This window comes from Styela clava, chromosome 8 (assembly GCF_964204865.1).
Source record: "Styela clava chromosome 8, kaStyClav1.hap1.2, whole genome shotgun sequence".
NCBI classification, from domain to species: Eukaryota; Metazoa; Chordata; class Ascidiacea; order Stolidobranchia; family Styelidae; genus Styela; species Styela clava.
Genome location: NC_135257.1, coordinates 11,112,990 through 11,129,407, shown reverse-complemented (window position 1 = coordinate 11,129,407; position 16,418 = coordinate 11,112,990). Strand labels below are relative to the sequence as shown.

At 32.5% G+C, this 16,418-nt stretch overlaps 1 protein-coding gene across 2 annotated transcripts in view; it reads right to left on the bottom strand.

Moving 5' to 3' along the window:
* Window positions 1-15,714, bottom strand: part of LOC120345356 (transient receptor potential cation channel subfamily M member 1-like) — a 29,979-nt gene extending 14,265 nt beyond the window's left edge. For both annotated transcript variants that reach the window (XM_078114944.1, XM_039414779.2), the window contains exons 1-21: window positions 15,490-15,714; window positions 15,085-15,170; window positions 14,473-14,718; window positions 13,681-13,789; window positions 12,125-12,264; window positions 11,618-11,691; window positions 10,251-10,375; window positions 8,543-8,714; window positions 7,617-7,791; window positions 7,157-7,280; window positions 6,746-6,824; window positions 5,450-5,550; window positions 5,114-5,248; window positions 4,245-4,337; window positions 3,752-3,904; window positions 3,440-3,649; window positions 3,067-3,164; window positions 2,467-2,695; window positions 1,784-2,002; window positions 660-866; window positions 262-336 (exon numbers count right to left, since the gene is read on the bottom strand). In XM_078114944.1, the coding sequence (XP_077971070.1) occupies window positions 262-336; window positions 660-866; window positions 1,784-2,002; window positions 2,467-2,695; window positions 3,067-3,164; window positions 3,440-3,649; window positions 3,752-3,904; window positions 4,245-4,337; window positions 5,114-5,248; window positions 5,450-5,550; window positions 6,746-6,824; window positions 7,157-7,280; window positions 7,617-7,791; window positions 8,543-8,714; window positions 10,251-10,375; window positions 11,618-11,691; window positions 12,125-12,264; window positions 13,681-13,789; window positions 14,473-14,718; window positions 15,085-15,170; window positions 15,490-15,579 (2,940 nt within the window). In that variant the 5' untranslated portion in view covers window positions 15,580-15,714. The remainder of the gene's footprint in view (window positions 1-261; window positions 337-659; window positions 867-1,783; window positions 2,003-2,466; window positions 2,696-3,066; window positions 3,165-3,439; window positions 3,650-3,751; window positions 3,905-4,244; window positions 4,338-5,113; window positions 5,249-5,449; window positions 5,551-6,745; window positions 6,825-7,156; window positions 7,281-7,616; window positions 7,792-8,542; window positions 8,715-10,250; window positions 10,376-11,617; window positions 11,692-12,124; window positions 12,265-13,680; window positions 13,790-14,472; window positions 14,719-15,084; window positions 15,171-15,489) is intronic.
* Window positions 15,715-16,418: the final 704 nt, after the last annotated feature.

Sequence of the window (16,418 nt, the reverse complement as noted above, 5' to 3'; positions counted from 1 at the left end):
TTTCCAAACTATAGTAAGCCTTGTGGTTAGACGCAGCAGCCATCATGACATCACAGGTTGAAACCTTGAGTATGTACACCCAGGGTGTAATAAATTAGGTAGGCAATGCCAAATGGGAAGGATTCTGGTTCTTTGAAAAGTACCTCATTACCTAGCTTTTGCATAGACTTGTTCAGGGCAAAAGGCGTGAAATACATTGTAAACAAGGAAATAAGTGGCATGAAACCAAGTGAGAACTATTTTTCAAAGCTTATAACCAACCTTTTCTAGAGAGAGGGTAAAAATATATGATATAACAATCCATTCCATGACTGATGGCAATGAACCCATTGAAACCTAAAAAATAATGTAGTTATCGAATTTCATCAACATTTAATTAAAATTGTTGAAGTACTATTTTCAGCACAAAAATGTTTAGGCATGTTATTGAAAACAGACATTTCTTCGTAAAAGTGACCAAAAATTTGTAGTTGTGGTTGAAATAAATTACCAATAACATATTTCACAAAACTTCAGATCTCTTGTTTTCCTAAACACTATTTGACAATGAAACCATTTTTTAGAAATTTTAAGCTACTAAATTATTTGAAAATAAACAAATTGGCCTATTTTCTAATAGTTAAATTGTTATTTTTAGTATAAATCGTATTTCAACTTACCAAGACAACATATGTGAACATGAGCAAAAAAGCATTGTATGAAATAGTATAAAGCCAAAATTTTGTGATGGGAGCATTGTAGAATTCATACAACTTTTTGCTGACAGGTAATTGTCTCTGTTGGGACATAAATACATCATATGGATCCGGTGGTCGATTTGATTGGTCCAAACCAGTCACCCCTCGTACTACAACTTCAGGTTTATGCTGAAAATATAAAACATTTGAAGATGAAAATTTTATGTAGCCATTAGTTCCCAAGCGCAAAATACTAGAATTGATTCACCGTATATCCTCGCATATAAACTGAGTTTAAAACACTAAGCGCTTGGCTACGCAATGACAGCAATAACAGTCTGTGATTGGTTGCAATACACATGATCGATTGCATGTTTGCGATATGACAGCAATAACAGCCTGGGTCGACATATATGCGAATTTTCATAAATTCATCGTTTTAGGGCTGATTCTAGGGTGTGTGCTTATATGCAGTATATATTATAGATATCATTTATTTAAAGTCAATTAATATCTAATATTGCGCTAAAAGTCTGAAACACCGGAGAAAATGGTTACCAAGTCAAAAGTTATGTTATAATAAGTTCACAAACAATGAATATTGGACAGCACAGCAGGTAGTTGCTTGGGACTTGGGTAAGATCTATTGTCGAATTAACAACGCACAATTATAAAATATAAAAAGCTATATAGCCAATTTTAAATCCCGAAGATAGCAATCAAAGACATTCTATTTGACAGTAAATAAAATGTGATTATGGAGTGTTGAAAATCAAATAAATAAGAATGAGACTGAAAATGGGCTAAACACTCCAACAACAGAAGAAAAGTTGATATCGTGTTAGATGCCCAAATCCATATACCGGTAGTTCATTATGTCGAAAACTTTAAAACAACAGATGTAAGATCTGTAAATAATGCCGATTACAAAAAAAGTTGAACATATCATACCACTTGTTTCAAACATGACCATTTCAATTTATTTTTCAATATAATATTAAAATATCTCTAAGTCGTAGTTATCCAACAAGAACTGAATAGAAAAATAAAGCACTTGCCCACTTATTAGTCTCTGTTTACCTAAAATATGAACTCGTGATACAAACCTGAAATCCTGAAGTTATACTTCCAGATGAACTTGAACTGCTGCTTGACGAACTTGAAGTAGAGGAAGATAATGAAGACGATGATGAACTGGATATGGAACTACTATCATTACGTTCATCCATATGTTCTTCTGCTGTTTGGGGCATAAGTTGTAATTCTTCTGGCGACTTGAATTGCAACATGTAGAGTGACGGAGGAAAGAGAATACCAAGAATAACCTTTGGATAAAAGCAAATAAAATTATCCAAGAAAAAAAAGAGATATGTTTCAATACCTTCACTCCAAGTAAGGATCTTTAAAGGGCCCAATGATACATAAGAAGCTACTGATTGTGGGAAAACAGAGATCTTTACGATTGGCATTGCCTAATGTCCACTCAGGAATTTTAATCTGCGACGCCATAGTTATGTCCAATGATGCAATTACTTGCCCATCACATCCAAAATGCTAAAATATCCTTAACGAATGAAAGCTGCAACTAAAAAACAGGCATGGATTCTATCTGAATATAAGGTCTCGTACAATTTACTATAATATTATTTGATTTTTATCTTCATAATAAAAGCAATGATAAGCAAATAAGAGTATTCCGAAAGACGTATCGGGTTCTGAAGATAACCATATCACATTGAACTGCACAATGAAATACCTATTGACTTCAATATGAACGAAGTGTACTCACCCTCAAGCTTGAGTTTTTTCTTACATTCAATCCTCCCATCCACAAATCATTGAGTAGGAGTTGCACACATGGATGTGCAATAAATTCTCTGTGTTGAGCAGCTATTGCAAGACTCAGACAAGTGTGCTTGCTCCATTGTTTCAACTCATAAGTGAGTAGATGTTGAGTGGCATCAGTATCAGCTCGATAACAAATCTCCAGAAGTTGAGTGGCAAGATCACTAAACTCACTGTAATTATATAAGTACAGTTTAAATAGGAATGTCAAAACAGTATGTCTCCAAGTGTTGTTGATGAGCGGCCAATGGTCTGTGTTATCAAGGGTGCCATAGATAAGCCCCGGCAAAATAGACCCTGATTGATGAACATTTGAAGTTCACAGCAAAAGAAGAATTTCGTTAAAAATGAATCAGTTTGTGAATTAAGTAGCAATCAGAAAACTATTACCTATTCACAAATGATACCCAATCATAAAAAAGCCTTCAATTCGCCTGTAATGACAATTAAATTATGTATCAAGAAAAGTAGCCCTTGGCTATGAGACACATGCGTATTTATTTCATGTCAGGACAATTGAATAGAAAAAAAGGGTAAAACTTACCCAGAATATCTCCGTAATTCTTCCATTTCTTCTAAATCTAACTCATCATCAGCTGCTTCTCTTGCCATTGCTTTGTAAAGTTTAGCAGCAACCAATGCCTGCGAAGAGTAATTTCGTAATAAAATAAAACTGATACAGTCAAACTGCCCTTTCTTCCATAGCACCATACATAAATAACACTAGAATAAACATGAATTTTTTAACATTCATGAAAAACGCAATTCAAGCCGTGAGCATAAAATTGTTAAACTGGATAGGCTGAACAAAAACTAATAGTTTTGTATTTGAATCGGATATCACAATAACTATTAGACTTTGTATATTAGGATGTTTTCATATTTGAGTGGAATTTGCCAACCAGCCAAGTACCTACCTTAGCAATAGCTTCCTCTCCATGCTGCCACATAAAAATTGCCATTTTCTGTCTTTTCATTAAAACAGCCCAAACCATCAAATCATGAAATGGATATTGAAAATTACTACAAATCTGCGCGGCAGGACCACCATTGTTCTTATTATTATCTTGCTCATGTTTGATGGAGTTAGTTGCTATACTTGCAAAATCACGAAAAGAGGACGTAACCTGTATATAAGATAAGACACATTTGTTAAAAGAACTGATTTTTCCAGACAAATGAAAAGAAGAAATGAACAATCAATGTTTAATATTTCAAGCGCAACCTACATCCAATTTAGATAAGTTCGTTGGCAAGATATTTTTTTTCGTGAAACTTGGTTGCTTTTTAATATTAAATTTTCCATGTGTTGCATAATACAAACGGAATCTTTTTTTCGTGTAATTGCACCGGTACGCTCCACCCATCAAGCCCTCTATGACCTGAAAAAAAAATTTAAATATTACCAAATCTCAAGTAAGGTTAAAAAAAAATATAATGAACTTAGTGATACGAAATATTCGACTGAATTTAAAAATATGGTACGGTATATATAAATAATAGCAAAATAATCAAAAAAGTTGTAAGAAGATTATCAACATGTGCAACAAAATAAAGGAATAAATCAATAAAAAAACAGTGGGACAAAAGGTTATTCAATTCAAGAGTCTGCTGCACACTGACACGAATGTATTTCCATAATGTTTAGTTTGACCGAGGTAGACCCAATAATTGACAACCTTTATTTATGTGCATGAAGAAAATATAAATAAGGATTCACACCTGTCCGATTTCAATAAGGTTGAACCTGCAACCTAATGTGATACTTTTCTTTACATCTTGCAGTAAATATAACAGATGAACGGGTATTTGTTTCTAAAAAAAAAATTAGAATAGAAGAATAAAATTCTAGAAAACATACCCTATATATTGACAAGCACCAAAGTAGCATTTTTTCTCACACATTCTCTCCAAGCAAGGCCCTGTGAAAACAGCAACAGGAATCATTCTAGTTTTGTATTGCCTATACCAGTGGTTCCCAACCTCTTATGGCTCGTGGCCCACTTGAGCCTATAAGCACTCATGGACCCTGTTCATCATTCCAGTGGTATTTAGAGTGTTATTATTTTATAATAGGTAGATTCCAAATTCCATTATATTTTTTAAACAATTTATGCTCAACAAAAAGAAAACATCCTGTGAAATAACCTTACCAAGCAATGAAACTAGAAAGAACAGGCAGTTTTCCTGTAAATGGAAATATGATATCAGTTTTGAGCCTAGCTTGGTGGCCCTCCGCTAACTGCTCTGTGGCCCCCTTAGTGGGCTCGGGCCCCGGTTGGGAACTGCTGGCCTACACAATATATCACACCCTGGGTATGGTGAGACATGGGGTTTGTATTAGATAAATTCTCATTAAATCGGAAGGGAACAAAAATAGTTTGCCTAATACAGATCGGAATATGTAGTTTAGATAAAATCTTAGACCAATCATATCGTGTGATAATGAGAACTTTCTGACACTCTTAGAATGCAGAAATATCCTAATACATATTTATGCCGTACAAGAGTATGCAATTCTATAGCATGGCGATAGATACATATGCTTATATAAATGTGCAAACAATCAGCCTGATATAGTTGATACATACTATGTTATAGAGTTCTTCCAATCTTGGAATGGTCAAAAACTTGTGCATGCTAACACCATTCTCCATCAATAGTTTCACAAAATCCATTCTATCCTGTATTAAAGCATCCATCATCGCATGTTCCAGAGATAATACCTATATAACAAAAAATATATTGGAATTGAAATTACATACATAATGAAGTATCATTACTAACAAGTTACAATACAAAATGATTGTTGAAACAAAATGGTCTCATTGCTTGTTTCCAAAAAAAATGTTATGACAAATTCTATGGCTGGGAGAATGTAGCTTTGAATGAACTAACTCATTGATAAAATGTAGTAAAGTACTAACCGGCCAATGTTGTCCATAGACAAATATCTGACTTGTTGCGATGTCAATTCGATTCCATGTTAACGCGAGACTGAGCATGTCAGGGGCAGATGTTCTTCTAGCTATGCAATAAAAATATAAAAAATATAAATTCAATTTTATATGACAAATCATTATCCTATTAAAATTCCAACTATATCTGAAACTCCAACAGTTAAAAGGAAAACATATTGACATTGATATACGCAATGTACCATACATGCCTTATTCAGATTTTGAGACAATTTTTTCAAAAAACATAATTTTAGAATACTTAGAACAAGACTTGATAATCTACTATAATAGACAACAATAACAGGTAGGAATCAAGCATGACAAGCTAAATATACAATTTTATATACTTGTGAGTTGTGATTCATTGTAAATCGCACATACTGGGCAAACAATACACCATAAAAATGTCCAGAAAGGATAAATCAATAACACATAGGATGAATAAATCTGATATTAATAGATTGTGTAGGATTTCGCAAGCAACCAAGTAGCGTATTCCCCAAAGAAGCAGATGATGAATAAAATATCGGTATAATATATAGAAAAAAATTTGGTTGGTCAAATTTGTGAAGGGACATTCAAAATTGAATATAAATTACCGTACCTATAATCAGATATGTTAAGCAATGGGCATTATTTTTGTATTTACCTAGGAATGAAATGAGTGAATTACTGTACACAAAAAATCCCTCCGATGTATGATTATCTGCAATCAAAATGGATTAACAAGAATATTATCGATACCACATAGATCAGTGGTTCTCAAACGTTGGGGCGTAGTCAATTTTTTGAGGTGGCATGAAGCTAATTAAAAATGAAAATATTTGTTAGATTTGATCTTGATATAAGTTCCATCCTGGTATTTGTAACATGTTTTTTTTAATAAAACATACTTTTCTTCTTACTATCTGGTATTGGTAGCTTATTGCTAACTAGTTTTTTTTTCGAGGTGGGGCACGAAACTTGTCAATTTCTAAATAAGGGGCACGACTTAAAAAGTTTGGGAACCACTGACATAAAGGGATGTGGATGATTATATCAGAAGATTATTACAGACTAAAATCATTTGATTTCAAACAGTGACTTTGGAATCTGATTAGATAATGTATGAATCACATGAATGTACAGACTAACTTTCAATCATTGATCACACTTGCTTTTCTTTGTAAAATTGAAAAAGACAAAACATATGTTGTTTTGTTAATATTTCGGTTCAACGTATATAATAAAATAAGAACATTCTACACTATAAAAATTAGTTACCTCGCAATGATGCTGTTAAAATTGCATTGTCAATATCATCTTGTTTATTTTGCCCTTGACCCAATCGAAATACAGTTATCTACAAAGAATATGGAAGAAAAAGAAAAATTTGAAGATATATATAACATATGTGCAATAACTAATCAGGGTGAAAGTAAACAAATTGAGAGTAAAAACCAAAAAAATTCCCACATCAGTTAATTTACATTATCATTAGCAGGTGTGTATGATTAGTTGCTTAGATGCTCTGTGCAGATGTATATTGGAAAACTGTGATGTAGTATTAACAATTCAGTTAATGTCTAGCTGGAGAGAAATGGACTGAACAATTCAATGATACCATCTACTAGGCAAAGTAATATTACTTCTTTACATAATGTGACCTAATTTCTAAAAATCATTTCAACAAACCAAGTCTTTCCTCCTGACACATTCCATAATAGACAGAAATATAAATTGAGCTTGATCTCGACCACAAGCGAATGTGTTCTGTATTGTGATTAAGAGTTGTAACCGAAGATCTTCCATCAGAGTTCTTGAAAAATTTGATGAACATTCATTAACAAATTACAGTGTTTCATATCAAATTTTTTCTACTCATATTTTCTGAATAAGTTTTGTCAAAAACAGCCAAATGATATTTGTACACAATACATGTTAACATCACGATTGCGATCTGCCACCTGACAAATAAAGCCAACAAATACATTGAAAAAAGTGACTCCCCTTGAAGAACATATTTTACGGATAATGCGACTGGCTCTCTTCGATAAGCACTAGGTTCAGCACAAGATCTCTAGTATATGAAGTCAATGTAATATGTCAATGGTTAGAGAAATCAATAATTGTCTTAGAACTTTAAAAGGCTCACCCATCATCTTCTGCATATTGATGTGCAAATGCAAGTAGATCAGCTGCTCTTCCAGATCCATCAACAACAATTACTGGGATTGGAGGACTCTGTCTCACACTCTCCAAAACAACGTTAATAGTATTTTTACCACCTTCGAGGACAAGACAAACAACAGGAATTTTTCTTCCATGTTCTATTAGAAAATATTTGTAATTTCTTCGTCAGTATAAAATAGACATTAAATAAATTCTATTTAGTTATTAGCATATCTGCCTTTTTCACAAGAATCAATTTTTAACAGGAAATTAAAGGAGTCATGAAAACATACATATTAATTTTAATATAAAATTGAATCTTACAGAATCTTAATTCAATTCGATTAGCATACGAAATTGATATATCCCAGAAAATAATTGTAAATCAACAAGAGAAACATTTGCAACCGAATATCATTGTTACTTACAAGACATCACAATGTATAAAATATAAAACATGATCTATATGATACGCCTCCACTCCGAACATGGTTATGCACAAGCAGCAACTATTTGGTCAGAGGTTACTATAGTTTAAAAATGAGGCGGGGAACACAGGATTTAAACGTAAGATTTTTAATCTGGGATGACAACATAATTAATTAGGTCACTCTCCAATCACTAGGGCTAGAGGCCAATACACTATAATAAAAAAGGAACAATAGGATCAACTTTAATCCTTTTTCTTTGACATTATCAGACCAGAATCAAATTATTCCGATAAGATTCATGAATGACAACTTCAAAAGAGATAGAAAATCATTTACATGTGTTAATTTTGACGCACAGGGATTGTGAAAGGTTTTATTTAAGAATCAGATTTAACATATACCCTGCCATAAGTGAATTATACAGTACCATAATGGACTTACGACAAAATGACCATATTCTGATGTAAATATGACTCACTCTGATTTATTTGTTGCAATGATAACTTTCTTTCCAATCGTCTACGAAACTTTAATTCACTTCCATATTTCCCTTCAGTGCCGTTATCTACCAGAAGAAAATGTGTATGTGCTGCATTGAGAACTGCCCCTTTACTGAGAGGATTAGCCATAGTTTGGTATGAGCTGATTGCCTGAGATAGAATGCATAAATTAGTAATGTGAAATGAGGTACACCATTTCTTTCTTTCACACAATTCCTTAAGTTTGTGCGAACTAATTTAACATGCAAGAGAGCAATCTAGTCCATGCATCTGAAACAAATAACTGGCCAACTAATACCCTACTCGATATGAATTAGTAACTGGATAAGAGGTCGTGGTATGATGTATGATTATTGGGCTGTCAAACCAGGTTTCTTCTCCCCAGGATAAATATGGAAATCCTATCCTATGTATGTATCTGTATGTATGTATATAGATATACATATTAATAATAACACAAGTTCACAGACCATTTTCACAACCAAGTTCTGAAAACATATAGCAATCGTTGAATACATGACGAGTCACCACTCACCATTATGGAAATGCAAAAAATTCATCTATATTAAAAATCTATAATTAAGCAATTCCATCCGGAAAAACACATTTATTCAAATGAGATAAACTTATCAATTCAAAACAAAATTGAATTCACAGTGAATTCAAGACAGAGTTTAAGGGAGGTGTTTATCATTACATCCCATGATATTGCTATACTTTATTATAAGCAAAATTATTTCATGATGAGCTCTGATAATAAGTGAAAAATGGATGAAAATAGAAATATTAATGAAATTTGCCATATCTAAAATCCTCCCAACAGCTTTTCGTAATATTCATCAGATATAATGAGGCAACTGCTATATGCAAAATTATATTCAATTATGTACTATGGATTCAACTCTTCAGGCATGTATATCTTGGCAACGAATCTTGATTTTTTTATCATAATTACTTTAAACCATCACTTTTTTTATATTAATTTCCCCCTGACGTGACTATGGTTCCTTTCTCCATGCAAACACGTTAACAGCTACTGGCTGTTGGGGACACATAATACATCACAATTACATTGAATTAAATAATGGAATAAAAATTGATCTGAAGATTTATGGCTTCTATTAATAATTTATATATTACTATCATATATAAATATAAGAGCATACAGACTGAAGAATAATGAATTTTAATTAAAAACATGGGAAAAAATGTATAATAATTGTGGTGTATAATAATAGGGCATAAGGTATATAGAGCGAATGGTTGACACAGTTTATAACCATTAATCAAATGACATAATTACTTTCCGTATATGAGTCGCTGTCCTATGGATGCAGTTTAATATAGAAATACGTTTGGCAAAAAAATGATAATAGAAAGCAGGGCCCGAATTTTAACACAAACATCGATTTTTCTACAATAAAGACTAACAATAGTGAAATGGACGTCACTTGAACAACAAGGTATCATAGGAATTAGCCTCTTTAAATTTAATGATAAATACGCATGAAAATATAAATTGTTTTTATATTAGTCCCTCGTTGAATTATATGAAAAATGCAGTATGGATCACAATCACAGTGAGATATGATTGAGATTCGTAATATCTTAATTTGATCATTCAATCTTTGAAAAGTAAATCCATTCAATTAATGTTACGATAACAACCTAGTCATATACCCGTACCTGAGAAGTTATAAGATCTTCTCTGTTATCAACAACCCCCCAAGGGGCAACTCCAATACTATATATCCTTCCTCTTGATCTTGCTTTATGTTCTTTCAGAGCATTTCCAACTATTGACCCAACCCCTGAAAAAGTAGATTTGTGCAAATATTTTTCAAACTGACAAGAAAAATTAATATTGTTTGGAGTAGAAGATGACCAACTAATAAATGAAACAGATAAGAATCCAATGTAAGACATAACAAAATACAGGACAAAAATGGCAACCTTTTTACTTGAAGTTGTACCAGTGGATTTAATGTAAAAATAATATTCGAACCACAAATCTTCTGATTATGACATAAACTATAAAAAAAATAAAATATAGAACAAACATTGTGTTGCAACTTGCAATGTTCATTTTGAATCATTGTGTCTTTCTTATTTACATGTATTCAATTCGTCAGTACCATTAGAGATTCCACTTGCATCTTGTGCAATATGAACAAAACGAGTTAAAGTGTTTGATCACAGGGTGAATTCTCAGATTCAAATCCTACGTTCACCCCCTTATCCAAGGTGTAATAAATTGGGTAGGCAATGCCAAACCGGACATTTCATACCTTTTAAAAGTAAAGTAACTTCATAAATATCAGTGACTGCTAGTGCAGAGCCTTTTTCAGCTTGAAAAGCGCATAAATATGCCACAAAAAAATTAACCATATCATAATATGAGGTTATAACTATTATTATAATTTTGCTTCTAGATTTGTGAACTCATTTATAGTCTACAAAATAATTTTCACCAATGTAATTTTTCTATACAATTACCGGTATGTGCCTGGATCGGGATGTTTATATCAATATTTAATTAATGATATCCACCATGTAAGCACTTTATTATTTCCTGAACATAAGCCCATATTAATGAGGGAAATCTAAATTAAGACCTTATATTAATAACCACAATACCATGATATTAATAAGCGTTATTGGATTTATAATAATATAGCACTAACTCAGCACCAAGTTATATTAAATTGGCCTACTAGACGATCGAAATTTTTAGGTTCATGAGATATCAAAAGAAAATCATTAATTTATCCATGTTCCATGTAAGAAGTTATAATAATTTAATGGTGTGTAGAACCACATCATTTCCGATGTCTAAATTACAAATTTATTCAAATGTGTTCATCTTGCTAATCATTTCATATCTTTCATTGGAACAATTTATTTTTATTCCTAGCCTACTTCATAGTTTTAAAATGAAAGTAAAATCTAAAATTTCGATTGCCTGTTGGGTGTTATATTGTCCAAAACTTACGAAAACGCACATAAAACTTATCTTAAACTCCAATTTTTGATTTTAAAAACAGTCAACATACCTGTGTTAAGACCAGAAAGCATGATCCAAGCACCAGTTGTCTTTGCGGCTTTGATCAGTCCATCACAAAACACTCTTAAAAAAAAAAAAAAGATAATAAAGTTGCACAGTCATATTAAAATTAGCAAGTCAGTAAAAAAATTGTCCCACAAAGACGTCTTTTATTGTAATAAAAATTCAGAGTCCTGCACCACATGTTTCAGAAAAAGGAAAACTAATAAACAGATCATCAACAAAACCCCCAATATAAGGCTTGTATGTGCGACTATGAATAACTCGGGTCATAAATAAACAGGATGTAAATCTCATTTGTAAGTGAAATATATCATGAAATTAATTCATATTTCCTGGTAGTCCCTGACGAGGAGCAACTTTGGCTTGCAATTTACCAATTTTCTGCTTTATGGATTATTGAAAATTAAAGATCAACCTAGCAGACCTGTTCGTCCAATTTTCTCGGATAATTTCACAATTTAACCAATCATGTATAATTTGATATCAAAAATACCTTCGTAATTTTGGTTGAAGTTGAAAATTATGCACACCTCCATGTACTGTAATAACCATTTTTGGACGTTGCATTCCCCATTCTTCGGTCAAAAGTCTCATTGTATATTCAGGATGTGTGTCATGTGCTAGGCGAATATACTAAAACAAACGCATTTGATTTAGAAAACTATTTAACTGTCACAGTCAGCAATATAAAGTTTGCTAACTTGATATTGGCAAATTTAGGTAATCAAGATGTATTCTTTCATCAGTGTGATTTCACATTTGTGCTGTTAAATTAGATATGAAGGAATTTGTATTTTAAATTTGGCAAGAATGATATATCCAACTGCTATTTCATTCCGAAAATAAATTCTTATCAAAGGAAAATCAAGGTTAGAGAGTCTATAGAAAATATTTCCAACAACGATATTCAAATCATCATGCTAATCTTCAGCAGCACATTAACAGAAGGTGTTAATGTGTTTGACATGAGTCGTTCCATTGGTACAACATGGACAACTAACTTGTGAGATTTAATTTGTTTCAAGGACTAAATTAACAAGTAGATCTTTCAACAACTTGTCAAATGACATGGGTATGGATAATTATTTGCGATGTCTAGGGCCTCCCAAAGTAAATGAAACCTACAATATTGGTAATCTAATTAATCGGTTTCATTTATTCTGGGACACCCTGTACTAGCAGTTGGCATGATGCAGTAGAAACACACATATATACCAGTATGTGTATATAAATATATATGCAATGACTAGTATTGTTGTTCTCCTTTACTGAACCCAAACTATCTTGATATAAATAAATGGTATATTTTATCAAAAAAATATATATTTGATAAATTAGTGCCCATGTGAGAAGACCCCTTGTTACTAGTTAATTGTCACGGCATTAGTATTTTTTCAATACAAAATTATATACAGTATACATACACAGACTCTAACACCCCAGGCAACAACCATATGTTGACACTTATAACACTTAATATAACTTACCCGGTAATACCTATAGAATCGAATCAATGTGTTAATCATGTCTAAATAAGCAATGTAAAAACAACACAAATGGATGATAGTCCAGGATGTGAATAACAACATCCTTGTAGCCTCTAGGAACCTGGTTCATATGGAAGCAACATAACTAGGTTGTCAAGTAGGGTCAAAAGCAAGAAGTGTTGCATGTTCATAACAAATTGATACTAAATTATACAGCTGTCTAATGATCAAAATTGTTTTTTACGAGAAGTTATGATATGAATTTATGTCACAAGGAAGAAGGGACAAAAATTTGACATTTCACGAATTCTAAATAATACAACTAATTAATTATATGCAAATAACCATGTGGTGAATTTAAATTATCCAGTCATATAAAAATACAATTGCTTTGAGAGTCTGGTCTAATTCAGACTTTAAAAAATTGATCAAAATGGAGTAACAACCCTGAAGCACTGCATCATGCCTATTGGTTGGGATGGATGTGCATGGTGTAAAGAAGTAGTAGTTTAAAAATGTTTACATCACTAAATTGCTACAAATTTATTAAACACTTGCTCACCTGTGACTTATCTCCTTCACCCGTACCCTGATATTCTAAAGTACCATAAGCATCCGTAGGCAGAGATGTTGTATGGTGTACAACGTTCCATTTTGCATTATTTTGCAACCTATAAAATCAAAAAATATATACGAGAAATAGAATTTTAGCAATTCATGAACAAATGTCATTGCCAATAAAGCTAATACATCTAACAACTTTGTCGTGGCTGAAATCAGCAATAAAATATATTTTGTGAACAAGCCTGGATAATAAGTGTGCTATCAACAAATAATAGAAACTAGTATAGAAGGGTTGCCCAGTCAAAGTATATAGTTTGTTTTCCTTTACACTTCCTGAGAAATTGTTTAAACAGACATGAGACCTCAACCAAAAACATGAAGAACTTGACAAATATTTTTGATGAATCGGAGTAATATCTGATATAATAATTATTAAAAAGCAATTATACAAACAAATTATTTACCGTAACTTATTTGTAACTATTAATATAAAGGAAACTTGGATATTGTGTATTGAACTGCAGGTCCTTATGTTTTTTTTACTTATCATATTAATATAAACTTAATGAAATAAATGAACAAAGAACCAGTATCATTATTTTTTTTGCTATAAACCCAGATATGTCACCAGTATAAAGCATAATTATACAATATGAAACACACTAATTATCTTGAATATAAAGATTTAGAAATGCTGCTTTTATTCAAATGGACCACGGGTTTGCAATTGTCTATTGAATATTACATGCAAACATCAATTGTAATAATAAAATAAAAGAAATTTAATAACCTTGAAGAACTTTTTTTCCTCTTTTGCATTTTCGGTGCATTTTTAATTTCCAGGAAACCTTCTGGAGATTGTAGAGGGAGATTCTCATTAGCAGGTTTGGATTGAGATAAATTGGTTTCACATCTTTGCAATGTTTCATCATAAAATTCAAAATGTGAAGGAGAATTTTTCTTTGGAGATATGTTTTTCGGTTTCTCATAAGAATCCAAAAAGAGATGTGATGAATATGTTCTTCCACATCCACATCTGAAAATCAACAAAATGATAATAAACTTACGCTTATTAATATACCATATTATTCACAATGGACCATTACAGTCAATCATGAAATTAGATGGCAATACACCTTCAGTTCCATGCAGGTATTGACCCAAACTAAGGTCAATGATAAAATAGGCAAAAACAATGAGCTCTGAAAATATCATAGTTTGCTGGACGGCAAAAATTCAATAGTTTTACAGCCCCACAACAAACACACAGATAACAATGATGTGAGAACATACAGATTGCCATGTAACCAAAACAATAAAACAATACTAGAAACAAAAAAACATGGAAGCCTGAAATTTTTCGAAGTGGATCATCTGCTTGGATTTGAAGTCAAATCAATACCTTTGCAATCCGTCATGTGTGATCAAGGGAATAAAAGTCACGCATTCTCTTTTTCGAAACGTTGATTCAATCCATGTTATTTTATCCTGTTAAGTATAAAACATGTTTGAGTTAGATTAAATTATTTTAAAGCTAATATAAAACCATTATAAGATGTACCGAACATTTATGCCATCAGATTTGTCAAATGTAAGAAAATGGTAATATAAATAACATCATTGGCTTCATAGGGTATGAAAGGTTTTGGTCTACACAAAAATTATTCATACTTCCTTAACAATAATATTATGCAGTACAGCAGTACGAATGGCAGTCACATTTCAATGATTTGTTGTGTAGGAGGTTGCAAATAACAGAACATAATCAAAGTAGCGCCAAAAGATTCTAAAAAACTAGTCCTCTGACCCCATCTTCCTCCTGACCCTCTTCCAACAATGGTGAATTATTTTCTTTCCTTTCCGCCACTTGACGATGCCGACGACGCAATGCCATCATATTTGTTGGCCAGTTTGACAGCGGTCCAACGAACAAACATCGACTCCAATACTGTCTCAAAGAAACTCATAATTTAAACACTATTTATATATATATATGATGGGTCGATCGTCTGTAACAATATTCAGCTATTTCAGTATTTGGGTCTGATCAACTTACTTATGATTCAGACTCCCAATCACTGCAGCACTGATATGTAGGATACTGGTACCTGGATATGTCAGTATAATGATTAGCATTACAGCATTCAGGCATTACAGCATTAGGCTGTTTAGAGTGATAAAAGGCAAATGAGCAGAGTGGTCAGAAAACAATCCAGACCTCTTGATTACTATCTAAACTTGCTAACCCTCCACTGGCAGTAGGTTCAGTACTACTGCACGGAACTCTGATAACGATTTATGGAAATCCCTTAAAACTGTACCGGTAGGCTTCCTACCTGTACTGGTATACACTCTGACGCAGAAAGGTGTGTAACGCCAAGCGGTCAAGAGCAACTGGTATGTTCAGATATTTGTAACACAGTGCCACACGGGTACGGTACCTGTACTGCAAAAGATGTTATTTCAAACGTAAATTCCCGACATAAAAAACACCTGTACCGGTATAATCTTTTTTTTTTCTATTTCTGTATTCCGAAGACAAAATCAAATAGTGTCTTTTAGTAAAATGCACTAATCTTCGAATTTTGCTGATTGATTATGAACATTTGAAGTAACATTTTGGGAATGAGTTTGCATTCTGAACTACGGTACCATATTCTTTTCCTTGATACACATGGTAACAAACTTCAACCATTCAGTAGGTAATTTTTGAATGCGGCACCGACGTGTGGTAGC